The sequence below is a fragment of the Hemiscyllium ocellatum genome, chromosome 28, assembly GCF_020745735.1.
Source record: "Hemiscyllium ocellatum isolate sHemOce1 chromosome 28, sHemOce1.pat.X.cur, whole genome shotgun sequence".
NCBI lineage: Eukaryota > Metazoa > Chordata > Chondrichthyes > Orectolobiformes > Hemiscylliidae > Hemiscyllium > Hemiscyllium ocellatum.
The window spans coordinates 171,800-191,239 of NC_083428.1; the positions used below are offsets into that span (position 1 = coordinate 171,800).

General features: G+C 42.5%; 1 protein-coding gene across 1 annotated transcript in view; it reads right to left on the reverse strand.

The window, feature by feature from the left end:
* The window catches only part of mast3b (microtubule associated serine/threonine kinase 3b), a 205,244-nt gene that overhangs the window by 14,858 nt on the left and 170,946 nt on the right, over positions 1-19,440 (reverse strand). Inside the window, exon 24 of the mRNA XM_060846498.1 lies at positions 8,881-9,017. Coding sequence (XP_060702481.1) covers positions 8,881-9,017 — 137 coding nt within the window. The remainder of the gene's footprint in view (positions 1-8,880; positions 9,018-19,440) is intronic.

A 19,440-nucleotide genomic window follows, 5' to 3' on the forward strand; every position in this document is an offset into this window, starting at 1 on the left:
TTATGAATTAACTAAGCAAGATATGACATTATTAGAGTACCCTAGCTGGCAGGTGCAGAGAGATAAAGGCGCGCAAAACAACTCTGTTCCCAGGAAATATCATTTACTTAATTTTCTGTCTATTTGTCATTTTATTTCATTTTATTGGATTAATTTTGTAATCAAGGCTGTTCTGTTTGTTAAAAGACCTATAAAAGTTGTCTGTGTTTAAGCTAAAGTGCAGCAGCTTTTGCAGAGTACACAGAGGTGCTTAGCCCCCGTGTTGCTGGGTAACCCATGCCTGACGTTGTAACAAATTGTTGAATCCGACTGAGCTGCTTGTGTTTATTTACCTGATCCGAGAGGCCCCTCCCGGGGGATCCACATTTACATGTGGTGTCTCTGACTCAGATACAGCACGGACAGATTGTGGACAGTGGTGTCAGAGCCTTGAGCCCCCCACTATTGAGTGTTGAGGAATTGGCCACCCAGACGTGAGCTTTTCATATCCGCCCGGTTTTCGTTTCATTCAAGTAGTGGTTGACCTGACCCCTCATTGTCTATAATCTCAGCCCAACCTGTAACAGATCGGACTCAGAAAGATTGTGGGTCGGGGACCCTAGATAAAGAGAAAGGATAAGATAGGATCTTGGCAGGTCGGGGACCTGTAAGCAGAGGTGGGAAGTCTGACTAAAGAGAAAATAAAGTAAAGAGATAAGATAGGTTCAAGGATCCTATGGAAGTTGGGAATTTGGGAACTTCCATTAGTAGATCAGGGATCTGTAAGCAGAGGTGGGAATTCTGATACGGTCGGATTGGCATTATTTATATTGGTATTTAAATTGTTCTGTGAGATAAAAAAGTATTGCGATACATTATAACAGGATTATCGAGGATTAAGGAAAGTCGAGAAGGGTCTGTGGAAGTTGTGGAAGTCAGTAGATTGTTGTGTGTTGATGTGCTGTTAAATAGTAAAGGGTTTGAGTCGGGACCATAAAAGGAAGTTTGTTGGTGATGGGTAATACTGAATATGTGTGAGAGGTTTCCAGAGAAAACTGACAGTCTGGTGCCTTAAAAAAGACATTAGGTGATGAGCAGTGGCCACTAGGTGTCCCTAAAAGTATTCAATTGATTAAATCAGCCAGCAATTGATTTGGCAATTAATTAGTGTGGTGACAATTCTATGACAAAAACCACTAAGAATCTGTTTTGCACTCCTGGTAGGATACTGCCACCAAATTTGGGATTGGATGAACTAATAATGTTACCATGATATCTATTAAGGTCCTCAAAGTTGAATGTGCTCAAGTTAAACATCAACAGAAACAAAAGGAAAAGTCACCAGTGACTGATGGTCAACAGAGCTGAGCAGTTCAGTGGTTGGCCACTCATTAGTCTTGTTGTTCGTTGTGAGGCTGTTGATTAGTGAACGTTTGACATCGAGTTTATTTCTGTCGCATCTGTTCCGCTTGGCTTGTCTTGCTTTGCTGCTTTGTTTTGTTGTTCTGTTCATTTTTGGTGTCTATTCTTTATGAAATATGGAGGGTGGGTGCTGCCCTTGTGATGTCAAAAAAATAAGAAAACTGGCCAGCAATACAATTATCGCACACTTGGTTAAGCAGCTTTGTGCAACAGCCAAGATTTATAAGGGTAAAATTCTCTAACGTTGACTTTTGGAATGTGTGTGTGTGTGTGTGTGTGTATGTGTGTGTGTGTGTGTGAGAGAGAGAGAGAGCTTGCAGAAAGTTTAACCCTTTGAGATTCAATTTGGTTACACATTTGCTTGTTGGTAATTGAATGTTGTGTTTTGTTGCCTGGAGCTCAAGATCCAGGACTGTTTTGGATTTAATTTGCATTTTGGAAATTTAACTTGATTTCTTTTAAGGTTAAGGATCCTTCAGTGATTATGAAATGAAATATTAACCCATGTTCTTCCTACTGTCAGTTTCTGACTAATCTCTTTTATCCTTACATGAAAGCCAGGCTTATTCAATTTCAAATCAGTTAAATACAGAGGAAGACAACATTATAACATTTTTTTTTGTTTCAGATTTGTTTGTTTCCACTTAATTTTAAGACTGCTGTGTTTCATTGGTGATTATGATGTGCCAGTTGTAGCTTTATTGAGGGAGTCCCCTCCCTCAATGACAATTGAAGTTTCAGTTCAACATTAGGTTGTGATAAATCATGTCACAAAATTAATATCCTATGGTTACTATCTGTGTCTTTGGATTCGGCCATTATTCGTGCATGAGAAGTTTTTTTGTTACCATGCGAATAGACAAGACCTTTTAAGGTAGCTGCAGTCATTTCACGGCCTATAGCATTGCAAATGAGCAATGACTGGTCAGGATCGCTTAAGGAATCTACTCTTAGATTTAAACTGACACTAGAACCAGGTAATTGTAGTGCATTTCAAAGTTGGAAACTGTATACATTTTACATTTTAAATATTGAATACTGATTAAATGAATTTCAAATTTATGTTGATGACTTTTAAAATGCCTTAGTCACTTGTTCAGTTTGCACTTCTGAATTACAGATAATGATTATTTTGTTTATTATTTTTAATAATCAATTGTGTTAGCTCGAATCACAAAACAAGAATTAATTGGCAGGATTGCTTGGTTTTATTCCTTACATATTGTCAGTGACCTGTCTCATTGCCTCATGGTTAATTTGAAGCATGGCTGCATTAATTCGTTGTAAACTAAAGAATGGAAAGATACCTTACTCACCCCTTGAAGTAATTCTGCATGTGACTGAGGGATAGAGGTACGTATAGCAGATGTGACTGTGAATGGGTATATGAAAAAATGAAAGGGACATGAGAAACAGTGTCAGGCCACTAAGGTTGAGGAATATACAAACAGAGTGAAAATGGGTGGTGGAAAAGCGCAGCAGGTCAGGCAGCATCCAAGGAGCAGGAGAATCGACGTTTCAGGAATGAGCCCTTCATCAGGAATGAGCCCTCCTGAAGAAGGGCTCGTGCCCGAAACATCGAATCTCCTGCTCCTTGGATGCTGCCTGACCTGCTGCGCTTTTCCAGCAACACATTTTCAGCTCTGATCTCCAGCATCTGCAGTCCTCACTTTCTCCTCGAATATACAAACAGGGTTAAAACAACAACACTGTAAAATAAAGAACTTAGATTCGGGATTCTGAGTAGAATCTATGTTTGGCATACTGACCCCTTTTTTTAGTTTGGGGATTTTGTTCCTGGATACCCGCTGAGCCCCTAACATCTCCTGATTGTCCCCAGCCTTAATTTAAACCACCCATTTGTTACAAACCTTTCCTTCTTTTGAAAATGGAGCACCCAGTCTCCATAGCCAATATCATGGGGATAAGTGGCCTGCGCCATCCCAAACTGGATCCCATCCTGGGAATTAGAGTTATGTTAATGAAACATGCCCCTGACCACAAGATCAAACTGGCTCAATTTGCTCAATATGTCCAAGGGTGATATGGATGTAAATGCAATAAAATTCTGGGAGTCACCTGAATACAAATGGCTTGTGTTACGAGACTGAAATATGTACCTATCTGTCTGACGGAAGTGACATACAATTGAACAATAATCAAGAAGCTCAATGACCTTTATTTAACCCTATGCATTTGCAATGTTTTCTGCCTGGAGTCACTGAGATGATCCAGACCAACAGTACAAACTAGTCCAGGAATTTCCAGTCACAAATGAGGTGAGCAGTGGTTTTCTATTAGGATGGCCAGAACCAGACTGAACAATGATGCAAGTTACAGGTAAAACCGATTATATCCAGCACCGTTGTGATCCCAAATACCGTACACCAGCCCTGATAGGGATGATTGGAACCAGGATACCCACTGGAAGCGGAACCTACCTCAGGTGCCCACCCGATGACCATTGCTGGACAGTCTTATCCCGAAGGGACCCTGAAAATGGGGACAGGTAGGCCCCAGCATTTCACCTTTGAGACTGGGAACAAGACAGCAAAACACCCAGGGACAAATGCCTGGCCCTTGCACCAGGGAGTGATGTGTGTTTAATGTTACCTTGGAGCTGACGTGGGGAATCGACATGCTTTCGTCCTAGCAAAAGGAAATCTACTAATATACACTGACTCTTCATTGTGCTTTAGTATGACCCACGATTTTGGAGCCTTGTGGGTACGTTGAAGATTTTTAACCCCCAAGGAACAACTTTATAGTAATGCATTTTGTTGGCAATTATCAAGATGTTCGGCTCATGCTGAGGAAACTGATTTTGTTTCTAAACTATTGGGAAAGTAGATGCAGCTGCCAAGCAGGCAGCCTTACACCCCAAACTTCTGGTCCCCCAGCAAAACCCGGTTAGGCACAGTATAAGGACAGGTATGCCAGACCTGGGTAAGGTACAGAAATCACGGGGGATGCCCCTGCTGAAGGGCACAAACTCTGGCCTCAAATAGTGTACTCCCTCAATACTCAAATCAGAACGTGAGTGACCCCTGCTGGACAAGTTTGTGTTCCTTTGTTGCTGCCTATTTTAATTGACTATATGTATTTTGTTTACACTTGGGCAAGGAGGAAATGGTTTAAACTTAATTACAATGGACACTCTGCGGCCTCCAATCTTTCCAGTCCTCCTCACCACCCCAACTGCTGCTTCTGTCGCTGAATGTCACGCCGCAAAAGAGAAGATAGGGAAATGTTACCTTTCACTAACAGTTTGTTTCTCCAAAGTCACAACAGAATATTTAGCAGGGACGAAGGTCCGCTTTGCCCTGACTTCAACGAAAGACTCCTTGACCTCTTTTTTATCTCTTCCCAAATCCTAATGATGGAGTATGGAGAGCTACTAAAGTGTTCACTGGACATAACATTTCTTTTGATTATTGCCTATCCCCACCTGCTAGCTGCTTATGCACTTCTTCCAATAAATGCGGAGTAGCCTGTCCGAAATTGTTACAATGGTAAAGGATGGAGGTGTACTTGCGTTACTGTGACCAAGATTATTTCCTGCGTGATAATTACTTGTGCCAAAATAAAAGCAAATTACTGCGGATGCTGGAATCAGAAACCAAAAGGAAAATGCTGAAAAATCTCAGCTGGTCTGGCAGCGTCTGTGAGAAGAGAAAAGAGCTGACGTTTCAAGTCTAACTGACCCTTTGTCAAAGCTGGTCAAAGGGTCAGTTAGACTCGCAACGTCAGCTCTTTTCTCTCCTTACAGATGTTGCCAGACCTGCTGAGATTTTCCAGCATTTTCTCTTTTGGAATTTAAATGTGCCAGTCGCCACTGACCCCCTGCGTATGCCTTGGGGAAGAGTGTGTCTCTGTTATCGCTGGTATTGAGGTCCTTTGTGGAATGGGTAATAGCACTTACCTTCATTATAAGACCCCTAATGGGACCCACATCTTCCCAATTGGGGGATGGAAGGAACCAGTCTGGGACAATAACCGTATCTCTTTCCAAAAGACCCATCTCTTTCTATTGAACAGCTTTCACCTCAACCGCTCAGAACAGCCATCCATGGACTATCCATATGTTCCAGGAAGTCACAAAGACAGGTCCATTTCTTACTGGGAAGCTCCCTCCATCATTTATACTAAACCTGGTTACTATTTTTTTAGCCAAGGCAAAGCAACCAATTTCCTGGTCCTTAATGAAATAGGCACTCCCTGTGCTGTAACTGTCGAAACATTTTTTCCGACCACGATTCCCTGTCCAATTACCTGCCAATGGGATTGGGATCTCCTAGTCTCATCTGAATTCTGCGCGAATTGGAAGAATCCGAAAGCTTTGAGCACCAATAAGGCTCACTCTCTGGGGTATGCATTTCTTAAGATGTTTTTCTGCTGGAGGGTCTGCAGGAATTATTAGCCATCAAAACCAAAATTATCTCATTTGTGGTCTCCCCCTCTTGGATAATGAGACAACTGCTGCCTTAACAGGAGTTAGGGACATACTTCCAGAATTATGCCTATTTTCCCAACAAGCCAGTAGGCTCTTGACTATGTACTCACCAAAGAAGGTGGAGTTTGCACCACAGTCAAAGTCAAATGCAGCATGGGGGTCACTGACCTCATCGAGAATATTACCAAGCATGTACATAACATCCACACCTTCATCAGCCAAATGACTGAGGGTGCAGGATGGGGAGATAAGGGTTTCGACTCATGGTACAACTGGCTAATAAATATGGCTATGTATGCTGGTATTGTTTTAATTGGCCTTTTTGTTGGCATTGCTATTATTAAGTGTATTATTGCTAAAAGATTAATTTCTATCGACAGCATCAGTTCCACCCAGAAAATGCTTCTTCTCCATTCAGATGAAGTTGAGGAGGCACCATTGCCTAGCCATACTTCCTCCCTAAAAGAGGAGGAAGTATGGCAGTCTCTGGCTTCCATTCGATTGGACTGATCTACTCTATGCCCTAACCACCTATGGTGTGGTCATGGAATGACCAAAGTGGGGCGATGAGAATCTAAAATCTGGATTTAGGCCGTGGTCAGGAGCAACCATTTAATGCATGCTTTTACTAACTACAAAATGGCTTCTTAATGTAAGTAACATAAAATAACAAAATGGCTTCTTGGAGCAAATTAACAATTTTACTTAGAATGGCATCAAACTCTGCTGAAAACTGCATTCCTGAACTAATTGAAAGAGATTAACAAACAATGCCCTTGGTTCATATTATGAATTAACTAAGCAGAGAGATAAAGGCGCACAAAACAACTCTGTTCCCAGGAAATATCATTTACTTAATTTTCTGTCTATTTGTCATTTTATTTCATTTTATTGGATTAATTTTGCAATCAAGGCTGTTCTGTTTGTTAACAGACCTATAAAAGTTGCCTGTGTTTAAGCTAAAGTGCAGCAGCTTTTGCAGAGTACACAGAGGTGCTTAGCCCCCGTGTTGCTGGTAACCCATACCCGACGTTGTAACAAATTGTTGAATCCGACTGAGCTGCTGGTGTTTATTTGACCGATTGCGGAACAAGAGGCCCCTCCCGGGGCCCAGATTTACAACCTCTGCCCCAGAAAAAATGCCAATGATATAAAAATCTGAATCCTTCATCTTCAACATCCAGAACCTCCTGTTCTTACCCTTACTAGCACATGGCACAGAAAAGTAATCTGAAGATTACCACCATTGGGGTCCTGGTTTTTAACATTTCCTAGCTCTCTACAATCACTCTGCAAAATACATAGGAAAACAAAGTCTTCAGATAATACAGTGGTAGATGCAGATAGATCTTTGCTAATCAAAAAGGTGAAAGGTTATTCAGGGTAGACAGGAATGTATAATTAGGCTTGCAATTAAATCAGTCATGACCTCCATAAATGGAGGAGTTGGCTGGAGGGGCCAAATGACCTACTCCTATTCCTAACCCATGCGTTCATATGTACTTGATATCCATTTTTCTGGTTAAAGTTAGTTACAACTGTCTCCAGTTAACTGATCAAATGTGCAAATTTCCCAAAGTGACTCATACAAAAGTCATATTCTTGAGCAGAGTAATAAATATCTACACAATCCAGCAGACATCCATCAATCATTGTCCTTGCTGTCCGTCTATTAAACAATGCCCTACTAACGCTGCCTCATCCCATTGCTTACTGCACACTTACATTTTGGTACAAACCAGTGACCAATTAGTACAGGTATGTAAAAGCTATGTGAGCATATCAGTTCTATGCACACTCCAGAGTATTTAGAAAATGCTGTCCAATCACGGAATTCTATCTAACATTAAACCTTGCTTTGAATTTTGCAAGCATGGAATGGGTTCATTTCCTCTGCTCTGCAGCCAGTGTGAAGACAGCTATGGTAGTCATACATCTTGAAGACAAGAGGATTGTAACAATCAGTATATCATTTTGCTGCTTAAATTACCGAATGCACACAACCAGCCCGCTCTTTCAAAACTCAAAGCACGGTGTCCAACATTAGATGTCATTCTACAAGTGGATAATATTTGCTGGATTAACCTGACTGTGTAAAGGATTACTGTTTTGGATTGTAAGTCAGGCTCACAGTACAGTGGAATTCTGTTAACTGGAAGCACATTATATTATTACAATCTATGTTAATACACAGACAGACACAAAGAACATGCACACACACCGGGCCTGTTTCGTCTCAGGTGGCAGCCATTTTCTGGACTATTTCTCAGACAAATGCATTGACCAAACAGGCTCAACCTGCCTGGTTTAATAAATAATTTAATAATTAGTAATTAACTGTCAGTTATCATCTAACTAGTGCATTCTCCTTGGCAATACCTTTACCAATCAGAGTCCAGTCATACCAATCAGCACTTTCTTCTCCTACAGCATAAACATTATTTTCCTTTGACTTGGGCGTTACGCATAGCACAGTTTGATTCTACCCTCGGGAGACTTTGCAACTCCACAGAGACATTCTCCCTGTGACTGCATGGGTTTCCTCTGGGTGCTCCAACATCCTCCTACTATCCAAAGATGTGCAGGTTAGGTGGATTGGCCATGCTAAATTGCCCATAATGTCCAGGGATGTGCAGGTGAGATGAATTAGGCATGGGAAATGCAGGGTTATAGAGATAGGGTGGGGAATGGTAGTAGTTCTGGGTGGGATGCTCTTTGGAGGGTTGATGGGCACTTGATGGGCCAAATTACTTGTTTCCACATTGTAAGGTTCCATGATGGTGATTCTAAGGTCCATTAGGACTACCGCGACTATACCTCTTGGATTTTTTTGTGAAATGTCCTAATAAGTGCTGGAAAAGCTTCACTAAATTTGTTGTTTCTCAGCAACATTCCACTAAATTTGTGAGAGTGGCATGCCTTTTACAAATTCACCTTGGCCGTTATTGGTCAATCCCTGCATGCACAGATGGATATAAGTTTAATGACTGTCTGTACACTTAGATTTTGCAAAACGTCATCCTGACCTTTCTTGGCCATCCTTCCGACGGTTCCTTTTGCTGCATCGAGCCATCTTGCCTTTGAAGCTCATCTTCCTGGCAGGGCCAACCTTTATTGAAGAATTCTCCAATGGCATGGAACACAGCACTACCTTGTTTCCACTCTATAAGAAGATAGATGTCCATTTTCATTAGTTGTTTGTAGCAGAAAAAACATGGTCACTTTTAAAGTCACAAAGTGCTGCATAATTCAGGAGGTCTGGCAGCATCTGTAGAGAGAAAGGAGAGTTAATATTTTGGATCTGATGCTGTCAGATCAGTTCGGTTTCTCCAGCAATTCCTGTTTGTGTGTTTGTTTCAGATCTTCAGCTTCTACAGTTCAAATACCTCGTGAATCAAGATGGAACATAAATGAATTTGCACTATGGAAAACAAAAATATTCAGTTCAACAACAACGTTTTTGAGCATTTCATCCAATAAACAAATAACATGCTTGCATCAGCACTCCCTCTTTTTATCCATTTAACTCAAATAACTCAAGTTAAAAGGAAAATCACAACCTTGGCGTAAATAAGAGGTCACTGGCAGGACAGAGCATTGAAAGGGACAGAAAGAGTCAAGGATGCGAAAAGAAATAGATATTCTGTGATTATAAAATGTGAAAGTCGAACCCTATTATAGAGACATAGAGATGTACAGTACAGAATTAAATTCTTCAGTCCAACTCATCCGTGCTGACCAGATATGCTAAATCAATCTAGTCCCATTTGCCAGCATTTAAACCCATCCTAATCATATACCCATCCAAGTGTCTTTTAAATGTTGTATTTGTACCAGCCTCCATCATTTCCTCTGGCAGCTCAATCCATACATGTACACCATCTGTGTGAAAATGTTGTCCCTTAGGTCCCTTTTAAATCTTTCCCCCCTCACCTTAAACCTCTGTCCTCTAGATTTGGACTCCTCTGCCTTATCCATGCCCCTCATGATTTTTATAAACTTCTATCAGATCATCCTTCAGCCTTTGGTGCTCCAGGGAAAATAGCCCCAGCCTATTCAGCCTCTCCCTATAGCTCAAACCATCCAATCTAGTTGGTGTGGTACATTTGGATTTCCAAACGGCATCTGACAAAATGCCGCACACAGGCTGCTGCATAGATAAAGGTGTGCGGCGTTGCTGGTAATGTATTTGCATGAAGAGAGGATTGGTTAATGAACAACAAGCAAAGAGTAGGATAAATGAGTGCTTTTCTGTTTGGTGATCAGTGACTAGTGGTGTGCCTCGTGGATTAGTTTTGGGACCGCAATTATTCACAATTTACTTAGATGATTTGCAATTGGGGACCACATGAATTGTGTCAAAGTTTGTGGATGACACTAAGATGAGCGACAGAGAAACTATCATCTGCCTTAAAATGGCGGGTCCTCAGACCCAACATTGTGCACCAGTTGGAGGATGTTCAGGTGTGTGGAGGAATTATGTCTGCGCGTACCCCTGCTCGAATCAAATTTCAAATTGGCACCAGGATCCCAGACCTCACCTGGAAGCCTGTGCCCACAACCTGAGCTGCCTCCAGAATTCTAGCTTGATGACTTTTAAAGAAGTGAAATGGTGGCCCCTGCTCAGACTGCTACTGGACGCCATCCACCTCTTCTCCTTTATCCACTGTCTGGCATGCCGCGCCCATTTCCCAACGGGTGGTGGAGATCCCCAGTGGAGGGCTCTCTACACAGTAGTCCTCTCTCTTTCCCTTGCGGATCTGGGGTGGATAACGTTCCACACAGCAGTCCCCTGTAACCGCAGATTATGGTGGTTCACAGCCTCCCTCCCCAACTGCTTGTTTTGTGGCACTGTAGAGTCTGTGGCCATGTACATGTTGCATGTGGGCATTTGCATCCCCTTTTCAGTTATCTGCAGAACCTTCTTCTCTGCTTCTGGTTGTACTGCAGTGCCACACTCCTGATCTACAGGCACTTGTGTGGAGGGGTGTGGGTAGGTCAGAGGATCTCCTCATGGGTCTGCTCCTGGGCCTGGCTGGACTGGCCATGAACAGGTCCAGGCAGTGAGCCATGGAAGGGGCATTTTTGCTGACTGTCTGACCCTCTTCCACAGTTATGTTCATGCCCAAGTGTCCCTGGAGAGGGAGCACGCGGTGCCCATCAACACTCCCAATGCCTTTAAGGACAGTTGGACACTGCGATGGGTGGAGTGCTATATTTCCCCCTCCGAAGTTTTGATTTAGTCCTTACCTTCCCCCTCACTTTATGTTTCACATGAGCATTGGCTGGCCAGGGCTCTACCTAGCACTGGTTCCCTGGCCATGTGGATGATTTTCCTAAAGGAAAAAATATATAACCAGGAGATTTGAATCTCCACAGTGAAGGACTGACTCCAATGTGGCTGGTTGGCCACAGCCATTGTACTTTGCACTAGCAAATAGAGGGTGACTTGGTGAAGGGACACTGGCCTCTGTGCAGTTATTTCAGTCTTCTTCACGAACCTATCTACCTGTGACTCACTTTCAAGGAACTATTAATCTGCACTCCAAGGTCTCTTTGTTCAGCAACATTCTCCAAGACCTTACCATTAAGTGTATGAGTCCTGCCTCACTGAAGTCCATATAGATCACGACCACCACTCTGCCTTCAGCAATTCTCTTCATTACTTCTTCAAAAACTCAATCAAGTTAGTGAGTCAAAGAGTGTGGTGCTGGAAAAGCACAGCCAGTCAGGCAGCATCCGAGGAGTTGGACTATACCTCTTCTCACCTTGCCTCCTGTAAAAAAGCCATCCCTTATTCCTAATTCCTCTGCACTGCTCCCAGGAGAACCAAGAACATCTCAGATGGCCTCCTTTTTCAAAGACTGCAATTTCCCCTCCTACATGATCGATGATGACCTCCAGCCCATCTCATCCACTTCCCACATATCTGTACTTGAGCCCCACCCCTCCAGCCGCAATAAGGTCCTCATCTTCCACCACCAACCTCCGGATACATCACATCATCATCTGTCATTTCTGCCACATACAGTCAAACCCCACCATCCGAGATATATTTCCCTCCCCACCCCGTACACTTTCTGTTAAGACCATTCCCTCTGCGAATCCCTTGTCAGGTCCATACCACCCACCAACCCACCCTCGCCTCCTGACATCTTCCCCTGCCACCACAATAATTGCAAATCTTGCACTTACACCTGCCCCCTCACCTCCATCCAAGGCCCCAGAGGATCCTTCCACATCTGACATTTACCTGTACTTTCACACACATCATCTACCATACCCGTTTCACCTGATATTAGCTCCTCTACATTGAGGAGACAGGACGCCAACTTGCAGATCGTTTCAGAGAATATCTCTAGGACACCTGCACTAACCAACCCCACTACCATACGGCTGAACTTTTTAACTCCCCCTCCCACTCCCACTCGGCTGAGGGCATGCAGGTCCTAGACCTCTTCCATTGCCAAATTCTAACCACCTGATGCCTGGAGGAAGAATGCTTCATTTTCTGCCTTGGGACCCTCCAACACACGGAATCAATGTGGATTTCACCAGTTTCCCCATTCCCCCTCCCCCCACCTTATCCCAGTCCCAACCTTCTGACTCAGTACTGCCCTCTTGAACAGTCCTCCTGGTCCATCTTCCTTTCCTCCTATCCGCTCTGCTCTCCTCTCCGACCTATCACCTTTCACCCTCACCTTCATCAATCAATCACATTTCCAGCTCCCTGACTCCAGCAGTCACCCCCTTCCCATTTATCTCTCAGCCTCCCCCGACACACAAGCCTCATTCCCGATTCAGAGATTATGTTTGAAACGCCAATTCTCCTGCTCCTCAGATGCTGCCTGACCTGTTGTCCTTTGCCAGCACCACACCCTGGACTCTGATCTCCAGCATCTGCAGTCCTCACTTTCTCCTCCTCAATCGAGTCAATGAGACATGATTTCCCACACACAAAGCCATGTTGACTATCCTTAATCAGTCCTTGCCTTTCTAAATACATAACTCCTGTCCCTAGAATTCCCTCCAACAACTTACCTAAAACTGATGTCACCGGACAATAGTTTCCTGGCTTTTCCTTACTGCCTTTCTTAAATAATGGCATGCTCGCCATTCTCCAGTCTTCTGGCCCTCTGCTGTAGCTATAATGATACAAATACCTTAGCAAGGGGCCCAGCAATCACTTCCCTAACTTCCCAGAGCTCTAGAGTGCACCTGATTACATCCCAGGGATTTATCCACCTTGATGCATTTTAAGACATCCAGCACTTCTTCCTCTGTAATATGGACGCCACTGATAAGCATCAGAATGGTTATGGTGTTGGGCTAGTAATTTAGAGGTTTAAAATGTACATTTTATTCTTTCATGCGATGTGGGCATCGCTGGCTATGCTAGTATTTACTGCCCACTCCTAACTGCCCTGGAGAAGGTTGGTGGTGAACTGTCTTGAACCACTGCAGTCACAGAATTATAGAATTATTTTAGTGCAGATGGAGGCCATTTGGAGTCAATACTGACATTGCACTGCCTTTGAAAATATAATTACCAGGTGCCAATCTCCTGCCTTTACCACCATACCTTTGTCCACTGCTTCTCTCCAAATAGTCATCTTGAATACTTCAATCAAACTTGCCTCCATCAAGTTTCAAGGTAGTGAATACCATATCCTAACGACTCGCTGTATGAGTATGTTTTTCTCACATTACCCTTGCTTCTTTTGAATATTTCTTTAAATCCATTCCTTTTTGTTCTTGTTCCTTTTTACAAGAAGGAACAGCTTCTCCCTCTCAACTCAATTTCTCTCTCTCTACTCATGTAATCTAGCCCTCTCATGATGTGGAGGTGCCAGGATTGGATTGGGGTAGACAAAATCAGAAGGCATATGACACCAGGTGATCGTTCAGTTGGTTTGTGTAAAATCACAATCTTTTAGAGCATTGCCCCTTCATCAGGTGAAGTAGAGGGAGGTGCACAGGCCCCAAGTGTATAAGCAGAGAGATAACGGTAAAATAATTCCAGATAACTAAGAGTGTCAATACATTAATGCAAATAGTGTGAGTAGTGTTGACAGCTGAATAATAAGTGAACCTATGACCTGGTTAACTAAGACAGAAAGATAATAAAAAAAATAATAAAATTAAGATGGTATAAGAGACAGGCCAATTGGTTGGAATAGCATGAGTAGGTATCAGAGTTGCAATGACAAGGGTCTAACAAAATTAACAAGTAACTTGCTTTGATTCTGTGCCTGTGCACCTCTCTCCACTTCACCTGATAAAGAGGCAGAGCTCCGAAGCTTCGGATTTCAAATAAACCTGTTGGACTGTAACTTGTTGTCATGTGACTTCTGATTCAGCCCACTCATGATTTTGAAAGCCACGATCAAATTCCTCTCACCTTTCTTTACTCCAAGGACAACAGTCCCAGCTTCTTAAACCTACCCATATTCCCTGGAATCTGCTGCTGTTGTCCTTCCAGATGATAGCGATTGTGGGTTTGGAAGGTGCTTTTGAAGAAGCCTCAACAAGATATGGTGACATCAATTCAAATGTCAGCATGGCAGCTGGATATCGAAATCCATGCAAATTCAATAAATTTGGGATAAAATGATGGTATCACTAAAACCAAATCTGGTTCACTAAAGCCCTTTTATGATGGTTAAGAAAAAGAAGGAAGCATATGACAGGTAAAGACAGGAGAAAGAGAGTGAATCCTTCGAAGAGGATAAAGGCAGGAGAAGTATATTTAAGAGGGAAATCAAGAGGGCAAAAAGGGGACATAAGATAGCTTTGAAAAATAGGGTTAAGGAGAATCCAAAGGGTATTTTATAAATACATGAAGGAAAAAAGAGTAACTAGAGACAGAATAGGCCCCTCAACGATCAGCAAGGCAGCCTATGTGTGGAGCCACAGGTGATGTGTGGGGAAACTAAATGAGTATTTTGCATCAGTGTTTACTGTGGAGAAAAATATAGAAGATATAGAATGTGGGGAAATAGATGGTGACACCTTGAAAAATGTCCATATTATAGAGAAGGAGGTGCTGGATGTCTTGAAATGGAGTTTAGTGAATTGAATTGAATTGAATTTATTGTCGTGTGTCCTGAGGCACAGTGAAAACTTTTGTCCTGTGAGCAATACAGACAAATAACATAGTTAAATAGCATAGATAAGTAAATAAGAGGTAAACAGCGGCAAAAAACAAAACACAGATACAGGCAAATGCTAAGAGTTTGTGAGTCCATTCAGTATTCCGATAAATGACAATTTAGATAAATGTGAGGTGCTGCATTTTGGAAAAGCAAATCAGAACAGGACTTATATACTTGATGATAAGGTCCTAGGAAGCGTTGCTGAACAATGAGGCCTTGGAGTGCAGGTTCATAGCTCCTTGAAAGTAGAGTCGCACGTAGATAGGACAGTGAAGGCAGCATTTGGTATGCCTTTCTTTATTGGTTAGAATATTGAGTACAGGAGTTGGGAGGTCATGTTGCAGCTTTTCAGGACATTGGTTAGACCACTGTTGGAATATTGTGCGTAATTCTGGTCTTCTTCCTATCTCACAAATGTTGTGAAACTTGAAAGGGTTCAGAAAAGATTTACAAGGATGTTGCCAGGGTTGGAGGATCTGAGCTATAGGGACAGTCGTAGAGTCATAGAGATGTACAGCATGGAAACATCCTTCAGCCCAACCTGTCCATGCGACCAGATATCCCAACCCAATCTAGCACCCAGCCATATCCCTCCAAACCCTTCCTATTCATATACCCATCCAGTTGAATCGACTAGGGCTGTTTTCCCTGGAGCTTGGGAGGCTGAGAAATGATCTTATGGAGATTTATAAACCATGACGGGCATTTTAGGATAAACAGACAAGGACTTTTCCCTGGGTATGTAGAACAAGAGGGCAACATTTGAGACGGGAAAGATATAAAAGGGACTTGGGGGCAACATTTACTTGCGGGGGTGGTACATGTATGGAACGAGGCTGCCAGAGGAAGTGATGGAGGCTGGTACAATTACAACATTCAAAAGGCATCTGGATGGGTATATGAATAGGAAAGGTTTAGATATATAAACCCTTTCTTGATTTATTGTTTTATTGAGCTATGTCTCTTGATTAAACTTAAAACATAAGCCATAACTATTAACTTAATCAGGAGCAGTGTTTTGTAGAGGAATAAGACAGAGCTATTTTCTGGGTCTGTAGATTGAAAGAAGCAAAAATGGCTCTTAGTAGAGTGATATGCTCTTCTTGTTGGATGTAGGAGTTTAGGCAGAGTTCACAGATTGCTGAGGATTGTATTTGCAATAAATGCTATTGGTTTTGAATCCTATCAGATCGAATGGATCGATTGGAGAGGCAGTTAGAACCAATGAGCAATTTACAAGACCAAGGAGGTGTGATGAATGGCAGTTATAGGAAGGGGGGAAAGTCTCAAGTAGAATTACATAGCTGGGTTAACTCCAGGAAAGATAAAAGAAGTCGGCATGTAGTGCAGGAGTCTTCTGTGGCTATCCCCATTTCAAACAAGTATGTTGTTTTGGAAAATGTAGGGGGTGATGGATTCTCAGGGGAACATAGCACGAACAGCCAAGTTTCTGGTATTGAAACAGGCTCTAATGAAATGAGAGGTACGTCAGGTTCCAAGCAATCGATTGTCTCAGGGAACTCTCTAGTCTGAAGTACAGACAGAAAAATCAGAATGGTGTGTTGCTTCCCTAGTGCCAGAATCAAGGATGTCTCAGAGAGGGTGCAGAATGTTCTCAAGGGGGAGAAGGACCAGCAAGAGGTCATTGTACAAATTGGAACCAACGACATAAGAATGGAAAAGGTTGAGATTAGGCAGGAATTCTAAAATGAGGTCCTCAAGAGTAGTAATATCTGGAGTACTCCCAGTGCTACGTGCTAGTGAGGGCAGGAATAGAAGGATAGAGCAGATGAATGCATGGCTGAGGATCTGATGTATGGGAGAAGAATTCATATTTTTGGATCATTGGAAGCTGTTTTGGGGCAGAAGTGAAGTGTACAAGAAGGACGGACTGCACCTAAATTGGAAGGGGACTAATATACTGGCAGGGAGATTTGCTAGAGCTGTGAGGGAGTATTTAAACTAGTAAGGTAGGGGGTGGGAGATAGTGAGGAAAGAGATCAATCTGAGACTGGTACATTTGCAAACAGAAGCGAGTCAAACAGTCAGGGCAAGCAGAGACAAGGTAGGACTAATAAATTAAACTGCATTTATTTCAATGCAAGGGGCCTAACAGGGAAGGCAGATGAACTCAGGGCATAGTTAGGAACATGGGACTGGGATATCATAGCAATTACAGAAACATGGCTCAGGGATGGGCAGGACTGGCAGCTTAATGTTCCAGGATACAAATGCTACAGGAAGGATAGAAAGGGAGGCAAGAAAGGAGGGGGAGTGGCATTTTTGATAAGAGATAGCATTACAGCTGTGCTGAGGGAGGATATTCCTGGAAATACATCCAGGGAAGTTATTTGGGTTGAACTGAGAAATAAGAAAGGGATGATCACCTTATTGGGATTGTATTATTGATCCCCTAATAGCCAGAGGGAAATTGAGAAACAAATTTGTAAGGAGATCTCAGTTATCTGTAAGAATAATAAGGTAGTTATGGTAGGGGATTTTAACTTTCCAAACATAGACTGGGACTGCCATAGTGTTAAAGGTTTATAAATGGAGAGGAATTTGTTAAATGTGTACAAGAAAATTTTCTGATTCAGTATGTGTGTGTACCTACTACAGAAGGTGCAAATCTTGACCTACTCTTGGGAAATAAGGCAGGGTAGGTGACTGAGGTGTTAGTGGGGGAGCACTTTGGGGCCAGCAACTATAATTCTATTAGATTTAAAATAATGATGGAAAAGGATAGACCAGATCTAAAAATTGAAGTTCTAAACTGGAGGAAGGCAAACTTTGACAGTATTAGGCAAGAACTTTCAAAAGCTGATTTGGTGCAGATGTTTGCAGGTAAAGGGACGGCTGGAATATGGGAAGCCTTCAGAAACGAGATAATGAGAATCCAGAGAAAGTATATTCCTGTCAGGGTGAAAGGGAAGGCTGGTAGGCATAGGGAATGCTGGATGACTAAAGAAATTGAGGTTTTGGTTAAGAAAAAGAAGGAAGCATATGTCAAGTATAGACAGGATAGATCGAGTGAATCCTTAGAAGAGTATAAAGGCAGTAGAAATATACTTGAGAGAGAAATCAGGAGGGCAAAAAGGGGACATGAGATAGCTTTGGCAAATAGAGTTAGGATAATTTAAAGGGGTTTTACAAATACATTAAGGTCAAAAGGATTACAAGGGAGAGAATAGGCCCCTCAAAGATCAGCAAGGTGGCCTACGTGTAGAGATGCGGGAGATACTAAATGTGTATTTTGCATCAGTATTTATTGTGGAAAAGGACATGGAAGATATAGAATGTTGGGAAATAGATGGTGATACATTGAAAAATGTCCATATTACACAGAAGCAAGTGCTGGATGTCTTGAAACACGTAACAGTGGATAAATCCCTAGGACCTGATCAGGTGTACCCTAGAACTCTGTGGGAAGCTAGGGAAGTGATTGCTGGGCCCCTTGCTGAGATATTTGTATCATCATAGTCACAGGTGAGCTACCGGAAAACTGGGAGTTTGGCTATTGTGGTTTAAGAAGGGTGGTAAGGACAAACCAGAGAACTATAGACCAGTGAGCCTGACCTCGGTGGTGGGCAAGTTGTTGGAGGGAATCCTGAGGGACAGGATGTACATGAATTTGGAAAGGCAAGGTCTGATTAGGATAATCAACGTGGCTTTGTGCATGGGAAATCATGTCTCACAAACTTGATTGAGTTTTTTGAAGAAGTAACAAAGAGGATTGATGAGGGTAGAATGGTGGATGTGATCTATATGGACTTCAGTAAGGCGTTCGACAAGGTTCCCCATGGGAGACTGATTACCAAGGTTAGATCTCATGGAATATAGGGAGAATTAGCCATTTGGATACAGAACTGGCTGAAAGGTAGAAGACAGAGGTTGGTGGTGGAAGGTTGTCTTTCAGACTGGAGGTCTGTGTCCAGTGGTGTGCCCCAAGGATCGGTGCTGGGTCCACTACTTTTCATCATTTATATAAATGATTTGGATGTGAGCATAAAAGGTATAGTTAGCAAGTTTGCAGATGATTCCAAAATTGGAGGTGTAGTTGACAGCGAAGAAAGTTATCTCAGATTACAATGATCAGATGGGCCAATAGACTGAGAAGTGGCAGATGGAGTTTAATTTAGATAAATGTGAGGTGCTGCATTTTTGGAAAGCAAATCTTAGCAGGACTTATACACTTAATGGCAAGGTCCTCGGGAGTGTTGCTGAACAAATAGACCTTCGAGTGCAGGTTCACAACTCCTTGAAGGTGGAGTCATAGGTAGATAGGATAGTGAAGAAGGCGTTTGGTATGCTTTCCTTTATTGGTCAGAGTATTGAGTACAGGAGTTGGGAGGTCATGTTGCGGCGGTACAGGACATTGGTTAGGCCACTGTTGGAATATTGCGTGCAATTTCAGTCTCCTTCCTATTGGAA